Below are 22,643 nucleotides of genomic sequence, written 5' to 3'. Positions count from 1 at the left end.
CGTTCACCGTGGAGCATGGTTTTCATCAACGTACACTCCTCAGGGTTCAGTATCGGCGCTCCCTGCTGTGGAGCTGTTCACTCTTGCTGCAGTGCAACTACAACGGAGCGACCAGGACCAAGGACAGAGAAAGTCCTCCAGCGAAGAAACATACAGCCATAAGCTTACATAGACTGGAGGAGCGGACAGCAGGGTCCTCGTCTCACCACGTCCCCACTCTGCGGCCTGGACATTTCTGAGGTCTGCGGTTCTGCTTAGCCGCTATGTCTGCTGCCTTTGTCAAAGGAGGTCGACAAAGCCGAGGCTAACTGGATACACTCCGCTCCTCTGGAAAGGATTTACACTAGAGCTTAGAACCTTTCTGTGAGGTTTCGATGACATTCCACCACAAGAGCATTGGTGTGGTCAGGTGCGGATGCTGGATGAATAGGTCTGGATCAATCCCAAAGTACTGCACAGAGCAACATCACTCATGAGAATGCAATCTGTAATGGAACTGAGGGTAAGAGATTTAACAAGAACTGGCAGGGAACTGTTGCACAGCTCCTTCAAACCTTGGTTCCTCTATGGCACTGTTGTTCCACTCAAACATCACTTAATATACATGACTTTTTTAAGGGAACAAGGAAAAAGTGGTAAATTCCATGATGCAAAATAATAATAAAAAAAGAGTTCAGACATATTTGATATATTTGCTTGGCTTCCCTTCCAGGGGTTCATTGCTCTCCAGGACAACCACCAGAGGCCTTCACTCCCAGGGTCCTCACAAAGGACAGAGATAAAGAGAACCTTGAGAATGTTCACTGCAGCAGGCCATAAAAAGGGAAGCTTGGTGGTGTTATTATGGCTGTTGGCAGAAATAGGGGGTAAAGAGTGTTGTAAAGGGCTCATATGAGGCTGCCCTTTTGGCTGCTCTAGAGGTCAGGATAATAAAGGTCAGGTCACCGGGGCTAACAGTGTAAAACCAAACTCCCAGCTGCCCCATGTGGGAAGAGCAGAAAGGTTAGTCTGGGTTTCAGGGTCATAGCTAGTGCCGCCTGGATCTGTTTCATCAGGCGCTCTAAGAAAACGCAGTCTGTGGCAGTGGTTAATAAAGCATTATTTATTTATTATTATTATTAACTTCTTTCCTTTAGTGCTGTTTGGACTCAAGTTTTATAAAATATATAGAATGTTGCTGTGCACTACCCGGCCTTTGCGATGCTAACTGATTTTGACAAGGACCATCTCAAACATGCTGTTATTACTTCACACAATGTCTCATCTTTTTGTTGCAAAAGCACACACCATAAACAGTGAGGCAAAGACAGGGTGTCGCACACGGTGTGTGTCAGCAAAGCACAGGCTGGGGATATCCCAAACCTCGAGAGAATGAACAGGATGTGTAAAATACAATGATCCAGTCTGGTTTTCAGTTTCATTTGTACATGTTTGACTAATAGTCCATTCCCAGCATTTATACTATGTGTACAAAATGTAGTTCCCTATTTCAGGATGTACACAGGAAATTCAGTCAGATGCCCAGTGATAGGAATCAGTCTGAAACCTGCCACTAAACCTAACCCTGACCCTAAGCCTAACTCAGACATTTAAAAATGTAGCAACAGCAGGAAGTTCTCCTGTGTGACGCTCTCCCACAACAATTTACAGCAGTGTTTCTGTAATTCTTCAAGTTCGTGACAGGATTTAATCAAACTGAAACAATCATGATTGCAAAATAACTACAAAATCACAACTAATCATAGCGATGTTTTGTGTTTTACAAACACCTAGCCTGCTCACTTCGTATTAAATGTATACTGTGTATATTGCGTACTGTTGTGTATATTATGTATTAATTATCTGAGATCTTGTTGAGGGCTCTGTTTTCTGTCTGTTTTCTCTTTGTCAGTTGTGTTGTATTTATTCTTAACTGACACATTTACATGTGATTTTGGGTGTTTACCCCTATAGCCGTCTCATTGGATATCACAATGCTTCCTGAATGGCTTCCAAACTCCATTTTTGTTTATTTTAAACACTGATTCATACAAAACTGCAATATCAAATTAATAAAAATAAATAAATAAATACATTTACAAATCACTTTTACAATGGATTTATTACAAGTGACAATATGTATCTTATTCATTCGCCTTTCTGCTTTCCGAGATGTAAAAATGCTCAGAGCTTTTTAATGCGACTATAGATTGACTCCATTCTCCCTTCACACCACCAGAGTACACACTGCATCAATCGCTTCATAAAGAGTAGATCCAGAGTGAAATCAGGCTACAAATTGCCTGGCTAAGAGAATCATTTTATTATTTTACAGCGCTGTCGCATGGTATTCCTAACACTCTGCTCCTGTCCAACCACTGCCAGATCCGGACGTCTGTGCAAATTTGCTGTAATTGACTTGGAAAGTCTTGATTAACTTCCCTATGGAGGAAACTAGTTATTTGACCTTGGGACCACTTCTGTGCTATCTCAGGCTTCACAGTGACATGCCCCAAAACTTTCCATTTGCCCTTAATCAGCATGGTCACACTCGTCCTTGGCAATGTCACTCTAGCCCTGCTCCATTCCGCTTAGTGTGGAAGCTGCTATTATAAAGTGTGGCGATGGCAGTGAACCCATGGACCTCTCAGAGCAGTGTGAACACAGCTATCTCTGCCCATCCACCCCCTTATCATGCTCTCGCTCACACACACACACACATACACACACACACACACACACACACACACACACACACACAAGCCCTCCTATCATTGCCATCTGAGCCCCCAGCATCATTAGAGCTCTATAAATGGGGCTTGATTGACATGAAACCCGGCCTCTCTGTGCCAAACCCAGCCTCCACTGACTTTCAATTATCGGTCCACATGTAATCGTACGCTTCTCCTGAGCAGAGGGAAAACACCGCCTTTGGGTTCGCAACTGTGAAAACAGTGGAATACTTTTACTTAGTTTCTCGGGTTTGTATTTCTTGGGAATTAGATCACGGAGATGTGAAGGAATGAGATTTGAGCCCTGGAAGTTCACAAAAAAATCAAATAGCATTTTCAGTAATTACTTTTTTAATGCCATTTTACTTGAAATGAATTAATAAATGTGTTTGCTTAAGCTCCAGTTGCTGCCCATTTTCTCTGCCACCCACCTCACAGCCTTGAAGTCACGGACCACTTTCTGTGACATTTAAAGGCTCTTTGAGCTTCTCAGTGTGTGTGTGTGTGTGTGTGTGTGTTTGTGAGTGAGTGAGCATGATTGTCATCGTCACAGATATTCATTTGCTGGGATCCTGGTCACTGGAGCCAGACAGAGCTTCAAATGACTGCCTTTGAAGTGCACACTGGCCAAGCAAAATAAAGAGCCAAGGAGGAACTGCCACTCGCTCTGAAAAGGCTTGTTTGGAGCCAGTGGACAGTTACAGCATCCAGCCATAAGCTAAAGCTCAGCATCCAACAATCTCCTAGACCTCTCCTATGTCTCTCCTCTCAGCAGCATGCCTAGCGCAGAGAGCGGGATTGACCCATCTATTGATTACGAGGTTAGGGAAGATATAGAATGTTGGCAGATTCCCAGCCGAAACCAGGACCTGAAGTGTGTGTATATGTGCTGTTCATCCAACTGTGATCATGTAGATTATTTTGTTAATTAACTTAGTTATTCATTTGCTCAGATATGATTCTGGAGAAATTGCTTTATTTAAAAAAATGGAATATACCACTTTACTGACACTGCTTGTTGATTTGTTCATTGTTCTCCACTGAGAAATCTCCTGTGTATTGTAGGTATTGCCAGTTCAAAGCTGCGTTTACGTTATGAGGGACATAGTTCATCCTTCACAGGTGTACACATGAATGTCTGATTCCCAGCCTGAAAATTCAGCCTTAAAAGAACACCATGTAATGTTTTTGTCTTAAATTGAAAGCTCCTGAATCATCGTGATGCTCCATTGACCTGTAATATGGAGAACAGGGCCTCTGTCGTTGCTATTTTGACTCTGAACTAAAGAAACAGGACTATGTCACTTATGGTTGGAAACCACCCCCCACCCCAACTGGTTTCAGTACAGTGCTGTAAAATTGAACTACACTAGGGGGAGCCCCAAGTGCAAAAAATAAAAAAATAAAATAAAATGCTTAGTATTCCTCTGACTCTAACCATCGCTACATTAATCATAAAGCAAGCCTTTCCCTAAACCTAACCCTAAACATAACTCTATAACTCTAAACCCTCTGGTGTCATGTTCTTCCACAATGGTTTACAGTGGTGTTTCTATCATTTCTTTTGGAAACATGTCAGAGAGATAGTGGACCAGTGGAGCTTGCTTAGTGATTGTAAAATAACCACGGATCATAACAAATCATGAAGGGGGAATGTGAGGAACATCTGGGCTGCTTCTTTTCATGCTGTATGTAGTAATCTGTGGAGATCCTGTTGGCTAATACAGTACATTCCACTCTGATCCAGATGTTAGTTCTACATTTAAATCTAAATTTAAATGTAACTTTGATACAAAGCATCACACAAAGCCTAGCCATGACCCTCCACCACACAGGAGTGTGCATTACTGGTTGTGTGTGTGTGTGTGTGTGTGTATTACAGGTTTTAGGTGAGATACCAGGCTGGGGTGATAGATCACACTGTTAGAATAGATTGGGTGTAAAGCTCAGTACTTGACTTTTCTCACCTGGATAGACGTTCTTAGCTACAACAGCGTGGCCAGTGTAGCATTTTAAAGTGGAAATGTAATATTGCAGGGCAATTCTAAATTCCAACTCTTAGTCATCATTGAACTGGACTTTTCTCAGTATTCTGTAATATTTCTTCTTCCTCACAACCTTTCCCACAAAGGCTGGAGATGCCATAGTTTCCAAAAGTAGTATTATGTTTATAAAAGAAAGTAATTGAAGGGAAGAGGTAATGGAGTGAGAAATCTGACAGACCGATCCTCTGTAAATAAAAGAAAAGCAGAAGGAGCAGAAACACAAAAAGGATGCCAAATGAACCATAGCATCTCTCTGCTCATCACTCAGGGAGGTGATAACTTCCAAATCCATTTATGAACCACAGCTGGAGAAAGCACTCGCTTGCTGTGCCATCGATCCAGACACACACACAAACACACACGGGAGGACTGTTCTTGTGAGCTCTCCAGGAAATCTATCTTTTTGTTTAATGAGTAGAAATCTCAGTCATAGCGTTGGCTTCAGCAACATTATCTGTGATTGTGACCTCAGAGAATGGCAGATCAATAAAAATCTGCTCAAGCTATTCACCCAAGAGTGAGATAAGTAGGCCTCGAATATCTGAGGGGTATTTAATTATGACTATTTCACACATTTCTTCACACATTTTAGTTCTGTCAACCGGTTCTTCCTGCAAACATTCACACTGACTAACTCAGATCGCAGAGTGAGGAGGTGATTCTAATATTGTCTTTTCAACTCTAATATGATGGGGTTTATTAAGTGGAAATCTCATTAAAAACAAAATTCTCTGGAGCACTGCAATAGACCAATACTCTGTGGTTCTCTAAAAAAATGTTTAAAATGTTGTGTATTCTTCTTAAGAATGGATTTGGAGATTTCCTATGCAAAGGTTTCAGCTGGGTTTAAATTGTTATTACAGATAACAAAAACTCTCTACACTCTGTAGTAACTGTATAATAAGACAGTAAGAAATCTAAGACTTCTTTATTTATTTATTTTTATTTTTTCTGGGTTTAAGGTTTAAGAAACTTTCAAAATGTAAAGGTCTTATGCCTAGAAGGTACCACTTTAAATACCTTTCTATAATAACTATGAAAACCAAAAAATGTAACTTCATGTATTTGCATGATGTGTACTATTGTGGTCCATCTTTAACTGTGAACCCATTGTTGGTAATTACATTGTTGTTGCATGTATTTTTACTGTGTAGTTAAACAGTTGAGAGAAAACATGAGAGAAAACATAAAGCAGAACCCCAGAGCTGTGCATTCAAACCAAGAACCATTTTGGAAGCACTATTTGTAGAAATGTAGCACCGAGTAGATTTAGGAGAGACCTCTTCAGCGATTACAGTGTCAGTGCATTTGTGTGGCGCCTCAGAAGGAGAATTGAGTCTCCAGACAATAGCAGTTCACTCAGCACTGCACGCGACCCACATTAAGACCGTGTCCCAGAGAAGACTGGAGCCATTCTGTCGTGGGTGACCTACAAAACTAAGCAGCCTTGATGATTTCATACAAATGAACTGAGAGAAAGTGAAGGAAGCCTGTGCTTAATATTCCTTATATACCAGTGTTTATTATATTTGAATAACTATTAATGTTAAATGAAGCAGCATGACACCTTTGTGTGTTTATATATATTCCAGGTAGTGTTCACTACATGCATATGAATGCCAACCAATCCTCACATCAATGTTCCAACATGTCATCCAAAGCTTTCCCAGAGAAGTAGAAGCTGTTATTGGAGCGAAAGTCTAAAAACAAACCCCTATTAATGCCATTGCTTTCAGTAGAAATGGTGGAAGAGCAGGTGTCCACCAATGTTTGGTCATATAGTGTATTTCTGGCTCAAGTTCTGGCATCAGAACTGTCATCAAAGCTGTTTCCCTCACTGTAAAGCTTTCCAAGATCATCAAAATACAGCACTCAGAAATCAGATCAAGAAAGAATCTTATTATTCAACGTGTGCAATATATTCCCCCCATCTGTGTCCTTCCAGTGTTTCAGAACCATTTCTATAAATCCAGGAAAGATTGATTTTCTGTGAAATGTCTGTCTTGATTTTCCAGTAGCCAGTAGCTCTTATCTGAGGTATGTAATCACCTGAGAGTGCTAAGCCCTATCATCAATCATCAGCCTTTGAGAACAGATTCAAAAATTGCCCCCTGTAGAAAACACAAGCAAAAATCTCATCTGTGGGATATGAGCGCTGGTAAAGCAATCACTGAGGAAAAGCATATTCCGAGATATTTCCATTTCCGCTGGATTTGGGCTTCAGACAAGAGCAGTTTTGGTAAAAAAGGTACTGTATCTTTAGGAGAAGTATAAAGCCAGCTGGACCTGAAGTGGATTCACTCGTCCAAAATTGCGGCAGACTTTCATTTCCCATCAGCTGGGTTTGTGTATGTGCTTTGAGGCGGTGGTGGTTTCCATCTGCCCGTTTCACAAGCTGCCGGGGCAATTCCAATCTAATTTATAGCAGCTATAGGGACACTGATAATGTAGTTGCGTGATGCCACTGAGAGTGGTTTATTTTATTCACGCATTATTGAACTTTACCGAAAATGACTTTGCAATCCTATGCTCTCAGCAAATTCCATTTAAAGTTTTCGCCTCTGGTCTTTAAAGTCATAAACCAGGCCTCAGTGTGAAGCTGCAGATAGTGAACTGTCTGCAGTGTAATTGTTTGGTTGTTACGATGTTTCAACAGCAACTATTCATCACCTTGTTTACCGCTGATTCAACAAACTGCAAGTTAAGGGAATAATCTGCTTTATTACACATGACGGTGGCTGGGTCTCATTAACTTTAGCACTTTAGCGCTGGGCTTATAACGGCTCATTAAAAGGTAGCATTTGTTCTCTGTGTGAGGTAGAGACTCACTGCCACTCAGCTGCCACAGTCAACACTCAGGACTAGCCCAACACTGGACTAATTTAGCTTAGTTGTGCTAAATATATGTTCAGCCCCAAGTGCCATTTCCCTCGCGTTAGACACATGGCAACCAACTGCCTCAGTTTAGAGTCTGAGAAAGTAGTAATGGGGTATTAGAGAGCTGCCCTGTCCATCTAAAAGTACCAGCAACAAACAGCATTAGCATACTGCCCTGGACCGTGTTCTTTATTGAAGGAGATCCAAAAAAGGAGGACAGATGGAAAAAAGCATTAGCCCTTTCCAGGTTTTCATTCATAACCGCTGGACTGCCTTCCACAGCCCAAGCTAACTCCTTCCTGGCTCCACCAAATGACTTTCTACCTTTATTCCAGTGATTTCTTTATCATTCCCCAGCTACTCTTTCTCTTTCAGGTTATTCATCTGTCAACGCAGGTCAGTTTTGGCCAGAGGTTTGAGGCAGTGGTGGAGACTGTGTTCCCAAAGAAACGTCTGGGGCCTTCAAAGTGTCATTTTCTTTCAGATTCTTGTGGCAACAAGCCAGAATTCAAAGTGAAAAAGCCAGCTACCCACCCAGAACTAAAACCTTCGTATAGTGGCTCAATGCAATTTTCTGGCTATTTTGTTGATTTAATCCTTGGGTTGCAGGGTGGGGGTCGTCCTTGACACCCTCAAGGGTCCAAATCGCAAGCCTCCCATCAGCAGGATGCTTTAGCGCTCCATTACAGGGGGGAGGTGTAATCAGGGACGGGCTTCTGCAGGCGTGGGATTCCTCTCAATCCTCTTCATCTGTCAGCTCTGCTGATCACACGTCAAGGCGGTTCTCAGGATATTACCTGCTACACACTTCACTAACTGTGACTGTAACTGACTGTCAGACCTCTGCTCTGTCACAGACCCATGAGGATTCAAGATCCATTTACTTTACTCTTTTTGAACCTATTCACATTTTTGACAAAAAAAAGAAAAATCAAGAAGATTGGTCAAACATCACAGAGTAGTATTTCTACAGTGGTATATGCAAGTAGTTTATTGACTCTATAAAGGTATAAATTCCTGAGCCTGGAAAGATTCAGTTTGATTAAGATTCCAAAAGAACAGATGACAGTAACAGAAGCAGAATGTGACTCGAGGGTTGCAAGGTTAGCAGTCAGACTGACAGTCGGGTTGGGAACGTCATGTCAATGCTCTGATACACTGTCAGAAAAACAGCTCACTGTGGGGGTAACCTCAAGGGTACATTTATGTACCTTTAATTAGGGAGCATAATTGTACCTTATTGTATTATAATTGTATATTTTACAGTTGTGTTGATTTCATACGCCTCATTTCATCTCCAGGACACAATTCTATAATGAAAGACTACAAATATTCACCTCTCCTTCTGGAGAAGAGAATGTAATGCACCCTTAGGGAACACAACTGGACTTTAACACCACTGCTGTAGCTTTAAACATACATTTACACTGTTTGTAGCTTCAGTGACCAATAATGTACCTCTACCGTACCTTTTTTTCTTTTTTTTTTTGAGGGGGTACCTGTACAGCACCTTTTATTCTGAGTGTACTCACTGTAAACACACACAGCGGAAAAGGGATCAGTCTTGTCTACACTGGACATTTATACACAGTCAACTGCTGAGGGGTTGGGTTTGTTGGAAGTGTTTGGTGCAGCACAATTAAAAATAATTTTTATAAGACCCGTGAGAGTGCCGAGAGTCACTGCCTACAAAACTACTCCAAATAAGCCATAGAATAAAATTCTGAACTCCATAGTGCTGTGCACAAGCACCTTTTTATTTATTTTTTTCAAAAGTTAAAGCCACAGCATAATGACCTACAGTCCAGGAACACAGGACTGAACTCCAACTGACTGCATCCTTGTGAGGCATTTCTTTAAAAGTCGCCTTGAGCCATTGTTGATGAATGGAACACTACGTAGAATTTTTCTTTAAGTTATAGCATCAAAATCATTGTGATGTTTCAGAGACCTATAATAGGCAAAATAAAAAGCCTCTGTCATTGCTACTCTGGGCTCAGCACTGCAGAAACTGCACTATTTAACTATGTAAACATCAGATTAAAGAAATTGAACTCCTCCTCTCCCTTAATTTCAGGACGGTGCTGTAAAAGTGAATTACACTCTGCAATGGTAGGGGGCGCCCAAGAGCCAATTTTCCATGGCGTTACTTTTAATGTTGTTCTTTCCCTACAAACATTCTTTGCGAAATGTATGTCTAGTCTTTAAAGACCACACAAAAATTCACACAAAGAATTGGTAGTTGGTAGTTGCTCAAAAGTGAATTAAGCATAATCTGTTCCGCTGCCTGTCCAGCCTCTAAAAAGAGAAAAGGCCCATGAAGCAAGTATTTAGCCTGTGAACCAGTTCTCTACAGATTTGATCAGATTGGTGCCTGGAATGGCAGAAGAGGCTTAGTAATAGGTAAATAATGTAGGACAGAGGTGGAGTGTGTATTAAAATAGATTTCAGATTGACTAACTATGCCGAGAAAGTACAAGCCATCTCAGTATAATAGTCTCACAGCTGAGGAGGTAAATGAGGTGGCAAAATCATGTGTCAGCCATTTTCCAAGTGTTTAAAACCTTGTAAAACCCTGTTGAATGGATCTCATTTGGTGTTCTCTGCACTGAAGCCTCTGAGAATTTCCATCGCCCTGCTATTGGCAACATGTGGCTATAGAATGAAAATTCCAGCTCCTATCCCTATGCTGCCGAAAGACATGTCTGGAGTCTGCTTTTTTAGGAAGACCCTGCCCCGACACATAAAGACCAGAGAAAATCTTTCACAGCTGGCTCGATTTCGGTTCAAGCCACTTTCCAACATACCATTATCTTTCAAAGAAAGAACACGTCTCCTGAGCCCTGCACAAATACACAACAGAGGAAAGACAGAGTTATGTTACCATGCGAGACTCTACTGTCGTCTAGGGACAGTCAGGGTACTGATTTCTGAAACCAGCATGGGCCCCGACTAGCCAGGCTATAGGGGGCAGTACAGATGTCTCCCCTATGCCTGTTTTCATCTGTCAACCTGGGTTATGATCTGCCATGTCAAGGGAGGGAGGGAGGGAGACCAGATACATATGTTGCCTACTTTGTGATTAGGGCAAGCTGTCACAGGAAACACTGTCAAGAAATACACACTCAAGCACAAAGTGCCGATTCTAACTCTGCTTTAATAGCCAGAGGCATTCCTTAGAGAAACATATAGACCTTTTCCACCAAAAGAACTGTATTTCTTGAACCTTGGTGCTCTCCAGTGAACTGGCTGGTCTTCTCACAGGTTCTGATGGAAACCAAGTGTATATCATCAAAGGAGGCCAATTGTTCCAGTGTTGTGGAGATTAAAATACAAACAGAGTTATGCCGCCACCACCCCCCACCCCAGGCAATATATGTATATTTAATGCGCTCCCTATTTAGACCAAAGGGTAGGAAGTCTGGGTTTGTGTATAAGGTTCGTAGTGTTTTTGAGTTCTAAAGTCAATCGAAAGCCATCCAGCTGAAAACCCAGTGGAAGCATTGCTCCATTTTTCCCATTTCAGAACAAAACACCCCCTGGTTCACTAGTCTTTTACCCAACACAAAACTGAAGGAAATATAAAATCTTCCAAATGACTACATCAAGCTCCGTTGTGTGATAATGCTTTATTTGAGGCTCTGTGCTCTTTTTGGAAAGAAAACATTGACGCCATCATAGTTCATATCTACTCTTTTCTGGGAGGTTCTGGAACCAATTTATGTTGGTGGACTCCACAGAACATTTCCAAATTAGGTTCATGAATGGGAACTGAAGCAGTTCTTCATTGGTGAAAAAGGGCTAATAGGAAGTGCCCACTGTGTTCAGTTTCTCCTGCTGACAATGCTGAGGCTGAAAAGGCTTATGGCAGCCTGCTAATGTATGGAGTTATTCTCTTTTGCCAAGCTGTGTAAGGTTAATTGCTTTTCCTAGAATGTTTTGACACTCTGCTGCATGAGCATAGTCCCAGATGAGTTGTGTTGTTTTTCTGGTGTGTGATTTCCACAAACTGACAAGGACGAACGATGTTAAGCACTCCAATTATTGAAAGCATGTACCATTGTGTAACTGTATGTTTACTCACAAATCACAGAGTGTGCACCTGTAGAACAATTCTTAAACACACACATTCTGACTCCGATATTTGATTTCTGTATTCTTTTTCAGGATTAAGCTTCTGCTCATACGTCAGGAAACCAAGACTCAGTGAGAGTGCATCACCATGGGGATGCGAGGCCTGCTCCTGGCCTCTGTGGCTGTGGTCATTCTGCTGAACCTCTCCATGGCCGGCCTGGTCAAGAAGGTCATCCGGCACCGAAGAGAATCCCTGACACCTCCCAAGACAGAGAATGTATCCCTGCCCAATCCAGACCAACCGGTGGTCTTCAACCATGTCTACAACATCAACGTCCCCTCTGGATCCCTGTGCGCAGTGGACCTAGATTCACCTGGAGGAACGGAAATGAAGCCCAGGTCTGTCCCATCGGAGCAACACATCGAACATACGGTGGATGGGGAGAACCAGATAGTCTTTACCCACAGGATCAACATCCCTAAGCAAGCCTGTGGATGCGATAACCACCTGCCGGATCTGAAAGATCTCCTGAATAGGCTGGAAATGCTGGAGGCTGAGGTGTCGAGCCTGAGGGAGCAATGCGGCAGTGGGGCCGGCTGCTGCGGGGCTCAAGTTACAGGTGAGTTCAGTGTGAAGTAAACGTTACAGTTTTGTTAGAGCATGCTTTGATCCTCAAAGAGGAGTTGGGTGTTACTCCTTTGAACAGAAGCTTCCAATACACAACACCATTTCCAAAAAAAAAAATTGCAAAATGAAAAACTAAATGCAATGATGTGCAAAACATTGTCTACTCTGCCTTGTACATCCAGTATCCTACCTCCTCCTATTACGAGTATTTTGCACTATTGCTTACACTGCCTTGTACATACATTACCTCCAAATCAGGTTATTGTCTTCAGTCAGTGTCCCATTGTCTCATGTATGTCTATCAGTGAGCTGCTGGTATCGTATCGTCCTGCACTTGTCTTCTGTTTGTTCACTTTCATATATTTATATACTTAGATTAGTTGAATTTAGTCTATTTTTTTGTTAAATGTTACAGCATCTTGGAGAAGAGAGTAACATAATTTCAATCCTTTGAATGTCCTGTACATAGAATTGACAATAAAACTCTCTTGACTTGACTTGACTTGAACATTTCACACCTACATTTACTTTTAAATAGTACAAAGACAATAATTAAAATTTTGAAAATGTATTGCTTTTTAAAAAATATTTTTCCATTTTAAGTATCTTGCTAGCAACAGATTTCATAAAAGTTGGAACAGGGCAGTGTTTACCACTGTTTTGCATCATCTCTTCTTTAAACAACACTCTGCAAAAGTTTGGGAACTAAGGAGACAAGTCGCGTTAGTTTTGAAAAATAACTGTTTTTGAGTTCTTCCCCATTTTGTTTTGCTTTGTTTGGACTGACCTTGTCTTGCTAAAATAAACTAGGCTTTCCCTGGAAAAGATATTATCTGGATGGCAGCATGCTGCTCCAAAACTGGTATATTATTCATATACCATTCAGCATTAACAGTGCTTTCACAGATATCACCCATGCCATGTGCATTAATGACCCCTCATGCCATCACAGTTGAACTATGTGCTTATAACAAGCCTGATGGTCCCAGCGTACATGGTTTCCAAAAATAATATTTCAAAATTTGCTTTGCCAGACTACAGGCCACTTTTCCACTACGCCTCAGTTTAAGTATAGAGAAGGTGGCAGCGTTTCTGGACCGTTTATATCTGGTTTCTTCTTTGTACTACTTTGAGTTTTACTTGCGTTTGTGAATACAGTAAAGAACTGTGTTCACAGTGGTTTTGGGATGCGTTTCTGAGCCCATGTACTGATTTCCACTGCATACACATGTCTGGTTTTAATTCACTGCTGTCTGAAACTGATGTGCGGTACATTATGAAATCCCCAAGTCCTTAACTATTTTACATTGAGAAACATTAGCCTTGAATTATTTCACTGTTTGCCCATGCAGTTTTTCACAGTGTGGTGAAACCCTCCCCGTCTTCACTTCTGAGACTCTGGCTTTCTGAGACACACTTTTTAAACCAAATCATGTCACTTGATGTTTTTTTCTGCATTAAACAACTTTACCAGATTTTGTTCCCCGTTCCAACATTTTTGGAACATGTTCCTGGCAGCAAATTAGAAATGGGCAAAACCTTTTCAAAAACATTACATTTCCCAGTTTCAACATTTAAAATTTTGTCTTTTTTTGTGTTTTATTTTCACTTAAATATGGGCACATCAGTGCATTCTTTTTCTTTTTACATTTTGCCCAGCAAATCTTTTCCGGAAAGGGGGTTGTAAATCCTCTTGTTGTTGGTTTCCACTATGTTCATATTATCTGGTGGTCCCTCTGTGTTTCTCAGGTGAGCTCACGACCAAGCCATACTGCAGTGGCCGTGGTAACTACAGCACGGACACCTGTAGCTGTATGTGTGATCCCGGCTGGAAGGGACCCAACTGCTCTGAGCCCGAATGTCCTAACTTCTGCCAAGACCAAGGTCGCTGCGTGGATGGCAAGTGTGTCTGTTTCGAAGGCTTTGCAGGAGATGACTGTGGAATTGAGCTATGCCCTGTGGACTGTGGAGAAAACGGGGAGTGCATCGATGGGGCCTGCATCTGTGAGGAAGGTTTCATGGGGGAGGACTGCTCCATAACCAACTGCCTGAACAACTGCCTAGGAAGGGGGCGCTGTGTGGACAGTGATTGTGTGTGTGATGAGCCCTGGACTGGCTTTGACTGCTCAGAGCTTATCTGTCCCAATGACTGTTTCGACCGCGGCCGCTGTGACAACGGGACCTGCTACTGCGACGAGGGCTTCGCCGGGGAAGACTGTGGTGAGGTGACCTGCCCGGGCAACTGCAACAACAGGGGTCTATGTGTTAATGGTCAGTGCGTCTGTAATTTCGGCTACAGCGGAGAAGACTGCTCGAAGCTGACCTGTCTGAATGACTGCAGTCAGAGAGGCCATTGCTTCAATGGCAGATGCATCTGCGATCCCGGCTTCCAGGGAAAAGACTGTAGCATCCTTTCCTGCCCTGACAATTGCAACGATAGAGGTCAGTGCGTGAATGGAGAGTGCATATGTGATGTAGGATACCAAGGTGATGACTGCTCTGAGCTCTCTTGTCCCAGCGACTGCAATAATCATGGACGCTGTGTTGACGGAAAGTGTGTTTGCAAGCATGGCTTTGCAGGAGAAGACTGCAGCATCAAGACCTGTCCTAACGACTGCCATGGCCACGGAGAATGCGTGGATGGCAAGTGCGTCTGCCACGTTGGCTACACAGGTAAAGACTGCAGTGAGCTGACTTGTCCAAATGACTGCCATAATCGAGGACACTGCGTGAACGGTCAGTGCATCTGCAACAAAGGCTTCACAGGTAAAGACTGCAGTGAGCTGACTTGTCCAAATGACTGCCATAATCGAGGACACTGCGTGAACGGTCAGTGCATCTGCAACAAAGGTTTCACAGGGGAGGACTGCAGCATCAAGACCTGTCCTAATGACTGCCATGGCCATGGAGACTGCGTGGATGGCAAGTGTGTCTGCCACAATGGCTACACAGGTAAAGACTGCAGTGAGCTGACTTGTCCAAATGACTGCCATAATCGAGGACACTGCGTGAACGGTCAGTGCGTCTGCAACATAGGCTTTGCAGGAGAAGACTGCAGCTTTAAAACCTGTCCTAACGACTGCCACGACCATGGAGAATGTGTGGATGGCAAATGCGTCTGCCACGCTGGTTACGCAGGCAAAGACTGCAGTGAGCTGACTTGTCTGAGCAACTGTCACAATCGAGGACACTGTGTGAACGGTCAGTGTGTGTGCCACAAAGGTTTCACCGGAGAGGACTGCAGCATTAAGACCTGCCCAAACAACTGCCTGGACCGTGGGTTCTGTGATGATGGAAGGTGCGTCTGCTTTGAAGGCTACACCGGAACTGACTGCTCAGAACTGACCTGCCCTGGAAACTGCAATGAGCAAGGTCACTGCCTGAACGGCATGTGCGTCTGCGATTTGGGCTTCACTGGAGACGACTGCTCCGAAAGTAAGCTGACTTTTTTGGGAACACAATGACACATTGTTTCATTTTACATTGAGATTACAGTAATATTTTGGTATGCCACTTGTGCCCACAGTCGCTCCTCCAAGGGATCTGACTGTGACGGAAGTCACCCCAGAGACGGTGGATGTGTCCTGGGTCAATGAGGTGCAGGTGACCGAGTACCTGATTACCTACGTGCCTACTGCTGTCGGTGGTCTGGAGTTAGATATGCGAGTAACTGGCGAAAAACGATCCGCCACCATTAGGGAGCTCGAGCCAGGGGTGGAATACCTAATCAGTGTCTATGCCGTCTTAAACAACAAGATGAGCGTTCCAGTGAGTGCCAGAGTGGCCACACGTGAGTCAACATCAGTCATCAATTTTCATAATGATAAAAATGTACAGTTTCTGAATCTGATACCATCAATGTAACATGACTTATGACCACCTTGTTAGATCTTCCTGAGCCTGAAGGCCTGAAGTTCAAATCTGTTAGAGAGACATCTGTAGAAGTTCAGTGGGATCCTCTGAACGTCCCCTTTGACGGCTGGAACCTTATCTTCAGAAATACAGTGAGTGCAATACATATTGGATGTAAAAATATGTTTTAGAGGTTTTGTGTGTTCCAAATTCAAAATGGAAACATTCTCCCGCTATTTTATCATGTTATGGTAATTGTTACGTAGTATTAAAAATTATTATTGTAGTTTTATTCAACAAAAAAAAACATAAAAATGAAGTAGTTCGAAAATGACAAGTGAGTAGAATTTATTTGTTACTCCAGTTCTTATGAGTTCAAGGAAAAAGTGCTGGAAAAAATGCATTTGTTCGGTTCTTTCGGAAATAAATTGTATTCAAAAGTACGTGTGAATTTTGGTTTAGACAATTTAATACTACACAACAATTACCATATCATGACAGAGTGGGAGAATGTTTGAATTTTTAATTATACTTTACACAAAAATGCTTTAACACCCAGACCTTGGGATTGGTTTGAGAAAACACTTCGAAATCGTGAAATCGACTGGCGCCCCCTTCAGGGTGTGTTCCTGCCTTGCACCCAGTGATTCTGGGTAGGCTCCTGACCCACCGCAACCCTGAACTGGATATGCGGTTACAGACTATGAATGAATGAATAATATGATTTTTTTTTTTAAGTGCACAAAACACATAAATAAACACAAACGAGAGACAGCTGAAAATAAAATAGAAAACACAGTCATGGTAGACATGGATTAACGTGGCATATAAAGGCAAAATCAGAAGTATACAAAAGCGGCAAAAGTAAACCAAGACTCCTCAGGGCTACAGTTTATTCGTAAACCTAATACTTACTATGATGCACAAAACACGTCACTGATAGAGTGCTGCATATCCTAGCATTAGCCTGAAATCTATTGCGGTAGGAATAGCCCATGTCATATGAAAGGACCCTTCTATTTGCCAGTAATTGTTCCAAAAGAGAAACTGTATGAGTATCCTGTGGAAAATAGCTGAGTGGTGCCAATATGCAAAGACTGTCTGAACGTCTGGGGTCTGGGGTTTTTGTTGCACACAACCTCCTAAGAAGCTTCTGGCAACAACTCTGGTGACCATGTGCGACAGGAGCGTTACTGTTTTCACAATGCTTTATTTTCTTTTTCAAGGGATTAAGCCAAAGCTAAAAAATAGATCCTGTCAAGACATGCAAACCATGTCTCCCCATACCCCATTCTTTCAAACGCAACTTGGCAGCCTCATTCATACATCAAGTTTGAGGTTGCCCATGCCAAACAAACCCTTCACTTTGAAGTGAAGCACTCTCATCCAAGTGGATGCAATTGAAAGTCCTGAGTGTTTACTCTCCAGGATCTCTCTAATTTCTCTGGACTTCATGGAGCTGCTGAGTCCACACAGTCTGGAGGCATCTCCATTTGTGGTTTCCTTTTTTGCTAAAAGAAATGAAATAAATAACTGAAGCAGGATATAATATCTGCAACCACAGGCATTATTCCTCTATTATTATCATCATCTCAGTTCACAAGCAAATTATATGGGTACATATGCCAAAGTTAACAATGTTTACATTCATTTGAATTCTGACTTGGATTTACTTTTGAATTTTGCCAAAGGATTTGGAACACATCAGTAGATTCAAGTCGGTTTAAAGTCAGTATATTTTGCTCTATCTACTGAAAATGTGACTGATGTATTCTGGGTTGTGTGTTGTGTAATTCCAGAAAGAGGAGAATGGAGAGATTTTGAATTCACTCTCCCCACCTGAGACCACATTTGAGCAGTCGGGACTGGGCCCTGGCCAAGAATATGAGGTTAAACTTGAGGTGCTGAAGAACAACACTCGTGGACCTCCAGCCAGCAAGAATGTGGTTACAAGTAAGCAATCGTCGACTACCTGTAATTGATTAGAGAGACATGGTGCTCAGATGTGTATGTTTGACATCCCTATCCCATATCTGTCATATTGTAAAATGAATTTGATCCCATTGTGGGATTGGATCTTAGGAATAATTATACCTAAATCATTTCAGTATGTCAGAGTATTTGAGAAAGCTGCTGATGCCAGTCAAGCCAAGTGCTATAAAATGTCTTCAACCCAGTCCCTCACACTATTTCCCTTGTCATCTTTGTATGATCTCATGATGTAATTTGGTCTAAAATGGCTGGCTATCTGGAAGCCCCTCTAATACTTCTACAATAATTACAGTGTACACCATTCTTCTTCTTCTCTGATTCCTCCACTGCATTAAACATCAACTGTCAGGGGCTTTCAAAGTTGTTCCATTGGGTAAGATTGCTTAAACATTCACTGGGATCTGGGTCTGAATCTCAGCACTGTCGCTGTTTTCCGTGGTCCTGCTGTCTTTAAATTCAAATACTTCTTACATGTAATGGGTTATTATTGTGTAATTTCATGGCTTACAGTGCAATTTATAGCTTAATCCTAATTCATAAAAGTTTGTCCAGTGAGATGAACTTGACTTACACTCTTAAAAATGATGATTCTTTGAGTGATCCTGATAACACTCAATGGTTCTAATTTGGGGTTTGTTTAGTTGAAGATATTAAATTTACCATGATTTCTAGAACCATATTTACGCTTAAACATTTTTACATTGTGTATCCATCCTTAAGTTTAACAAAGAACATATTTTTTATGGTTCTATAGAGTACAGACAAAGATTCCTCTAATATAATGATGTCCAGTTTGTAAAAATAGACGTTTTTTTTTTGCTGCAACAGTCCATTGTCACTTGAAACAAATTTAAAGTAGGACTCCACATATAAATGGTTTAAAATGTGTTGATTAATTGGTTATTAATTAGGTTGTAAATACCTTAAAAGTAGTTAATAACATTTGAAACACATATATGGAAAAGGCAGCCGTGATCTGACGTTTGCTAAATAGTGAAAGTGTCAGATATCTTGCTAGAAATATCAAAATGAAGAATACACTGAGATCTGAGATGGTGATTTTTTTAATTTCATATGTTAAGGGGCACTACATGGTCATTAATGTCTAAAAAGACATTAATGTCTATTTGTAGATAATTTATTAAACCTGGTTGGATAAATGGTTAAATGTATTAACAAACATGTGATTAAGTTGACTAGCCTACTGTCAACTGACGGAGTAGGCAAAGTAAGGTCAGCATTCTGTGAGGTCTGAGGATTAATAGTGTAGATGGATATGGGTTCATTATCTGGCAAAACAAAGGTTACTATTGCCCTTTCGATCTGTGTTATAACTGATTATTAATTACTTTTAATGTATTTACAACATGATTAATAACCATTAACAAACATATTTTAAACCATATTAAACTTTAATAAGTGTAGTCTTATAGAACTATGTGCAACACATTCTCCATCAAACTCAAGAATGTTTTCAGAAAGAACAATTTAATCTTAAAAACTGTTCTATAGAGAACTCATGTTTCTAATAGAAGCACTGTCTTTATTTAAGTGCTTTGAATAACCAACTTTTGAAGAGTGCTATGATCAGATGACACTATGTGCTGCTGGTAGCAGAACCTGAGTTTAAGGCATGGAGTTAGAGTCCATTTACTAAGCATTCTTCACACAGAAAGATTGCCCCAAGTGCCCTGAGCTCAATGCTGGGGTAAACATATTAACAGAGTCCCTCAACTTTTACTGTGGTTCTGCTCCTCTGGGATTTCCTTATGTTTGTTTCTCAGTAAACCTTTCAATAAAGAAAGAAATGCTGATTTTCATGTCTTTCAGTAACTCCCACACAGTTTTAGGGACTGGAAATGTAGCTAATGGCTGGTTGAGATAAACTGAACCATATGTGGAAAGGTTATTAGCTCTTTGACATTGTGGCATCTTTCAGTAAACTTCTTTCCTTCTCGTGATTTGTGGGTGGCTCGTAAAATACCAGGTGTGGCAGAGATGTGTTCGCTTTTTGTTTTGCTGGTTCAGATCCGAGAACATTTAGTTTAGCATATTATTTCAAGCTAAACTTTCTTTTAAAAACACCTTTAAGCCTTTAAGTCAGTCAAGAGAATGCAGGGACGTAATTAATTCAATACAACACTAGTTAATATTCAGAGGGCACAGTTAAGGAATCTACATTTCCTTTCTAAGCTACAGCGGCTATTACATGAAATCCTGTCTCAGGCAGTCTGGGGAGTTCTGCAGAAGTCTTGTCGCTCCATTTCAGAGATATGTGCCAGTCAGGAATTGCTTTGGGTGGGGGCACTAATTGCTGAAAGTGAGCTCAGCTCTCTTCGCTCAAGAAGCACTCTTCCCTCGAGAGTTCTGCAGTTTTGCGCATCCAGAAATCAGCTCGCAGCTAAAATGCTGATTTCCTGTTTTATCTACCGCTCACAGAGAGATGACCTCTCACCATGGCGTCTCCTGTGACAAACCAATTTCCCCCCCAGGAGCCTCCCCTCACTCCCCAGGAATACATGATCTAAGGAAATTACAAATAATCCATTTCAATGACCTTCTATACACACAGCTCCATTCCCCACACACATCATCCCCAAGTGATTTTTCCTCTCAGAAGCAGCTGATTTAGCATTTCCAACACAATCCTTTGATGGTTTGATTCACAGAACTATTTACAAAGTGAAATAAATCGGTTTAGCTGTGCATTCAGATTACGCATTTGGTCTTTTTTCTTTGCTCTTCCGGCACTGTAAAGTATTCCATAAAAACAACAGCTAGCTAGGATTTTCCAGCAAATTATGAAAAGAAAGAATATCGAAACACTAAAAGTACACTCAAACACAGTCAATAAAGCCAGCTTCGGGAATACGGCAGTGGCTGGCTGTTTTCATCATTTGATTGAACTGGTTCACTTTTCGTAGATTCTTTTCATGGACTGATTGCTAACTTGAGTAAAAGAGGGCTAGGGACCAACCTGTGTGTGTATGTTAGACATTACAATATATTAAGGTATGAATTGTGAATGCTGTCAAAGAGGCAGCGCTGGATAAACAGTATGAATCACCTAGTTTTTGCACGTTAGCTTTTGTACCTGTTTTGGATATTTAAAGTTTCACAATTATTTTTAAAGGAACATTGCTATTAGGGAACAATCGCTTTTATACCATTTGTTATTTTTGGCTGTAAAAACGTCCAGTCAAAGCAGACTCAATTTATATACTATATTTATTTCAATAACTCTAACAGTAAAATAATAAGCTTTTATTGCAGTGTTTAATGTCAATTCTCAATCAATTGTCCTGCAATCCTGTTCTTCTCCACACAGTGATCGATGCTCCGAGCCAGGTGGAAGTTCGGGACATAACGGAGAGTACTGCCCTAATCACCTGGTTCCAGCCCATAGCTCAGGTGGATGGAGTGTCCGTGTCCTACGCCCCCATCACTGACTCCTCAGACACCAACACCGTGAAACTGTCAACAATGGACATTCAGTACCATCTGGCTGAACTATACCCAGACACTGAATACAGAGTGGGTCTGATGGCTCACAGAGGAGAGATGACCAGTATTCCTGTCTATGAGACCTTCACCACAGGTCAGAGACTGCTCACCTTCATTTACACAGCACCTTCTACAAATCTATACACAAAACATGACAAGTATGAATACAGTAAAAAATACTGTCCATTCCAGCTAATCATGTTTTTGATGAGCATCCGTGTCCTAATATTCCAATTTGTAATAACTAGTCTGGGTTGATGTGTTCCAGACCTGGATGCCCCCAAAAACCTGCGGGCGATTGAGCAAACTGACGAGACCATCACTCTGGAGTGGAAAAACAGCCAAGCTAACGTTCCCAGCTACCGCATCAAATACGGCCCAATCTCTGGAGGAGAGCATGGGGAACTTACCTTCCCCACAGGCTCACAGGACACCACCCAGGCCAAGATCACTGGTAAGAGTTACACTTAAGTCCGAAACTGTGAGACCTATTGTGAAGTCTCTGATGAATAATTATAAAAATGTATAAAATAATATCAAACGTAAACCAGCTACCAACATAATCCACATATCATCGCTGTCAGGACAAAACCTTGTGTTTCCATTATTTTTCATTGTAAATACCTGCTTCTCAACAATATATCATGTTTAGTGGACTTGAGAAGGTTTTTCCCTTTTCACTTAAAGCCTCATTCACATTTAAACTTTGGAGAATCTCTAGAGAAACTGGAAAATGGAAAATGAGACAGTGCACGCAAGAGATACTCTGGGACATTAGTGGCTCTGTTCACACATGTGTGGACTTTGACTTTACTGATTTATTTATTTGGCGTCTCAGAGTACAAAGTCTGAGAAAACTCTGGGTCAAATGTTATGGGGGTTTGCTTTCTCACATAAAGAACTTTAAGGTAAACTCTGGAATATTTCTGGGTTACCGTGCATGGGCGAAAGGGGCTTAAT

At 41.5% G+C, this 22,643-nt stretch overlaps 1 protein-coding gene across 2 annotated transcripts in view; it reads left to right on the top strand.

The window, feature by feature from the left end:
* tncb (tenascin Cb) overlaps positions 1–22,643 on the top strand; it is a 60,482-nt gene that overhangs the window by 6,408 nt on the left and 31,431 nt on the right. For both annotated transcript variants that reach the window (XM_066655261.1, XM_066655260.1), the window contains exons 2-8: positions 11,801–12,327; positions 14,085–15,770; positions 15,862–16,125; positions 16,224–16,339; positions 17,987–18,140; positions 21,508–21,777; positions 21,952–22,137. In XM_066655261.1, coding sequence (XP_066511358.1) covers positions 11,856–12,327; positions 14,085–15,770; positions 15,862–16,125; positions 16,224–16,339; positions 17,987–18,140; positions 21,508–21,777; positions 21,952–22,137 — 3,148 coding nt within the window. In that variant the 5' untranslated portion in view covers positions 11,801–11,855. The remainder of the gene's footprint in view (positions 1–11,800; positions 12,328–14,084; positions 15,771–15,861; positions 16,126–16,223; positions 16,340–17,986; positions 18,141–21,507; positions 21,778–21,951; positions 22,138–22,643) is intronic.

The sequence above is a fragment of the Hoplias malabaricus genome, chromosome Y, assembly GCF_029633855.1.
Source record: "Hoplias malabaricus isolate fHopMal1 chromosome Y, fHopMal1.hap1, whole genome shotgun sequence".
Lineage (NCBI taxonomy): Eukaryota > Metazoa > Chordata > Actinopteri > Characiformes > Erythrinidae > Hoplias > Hoplias malabaricus.
The sequence above is the reverse complement of the archived record's forward strand: the minus strand, read 5'-3'. Positions and strand labels throughout refer to the sequence as shown.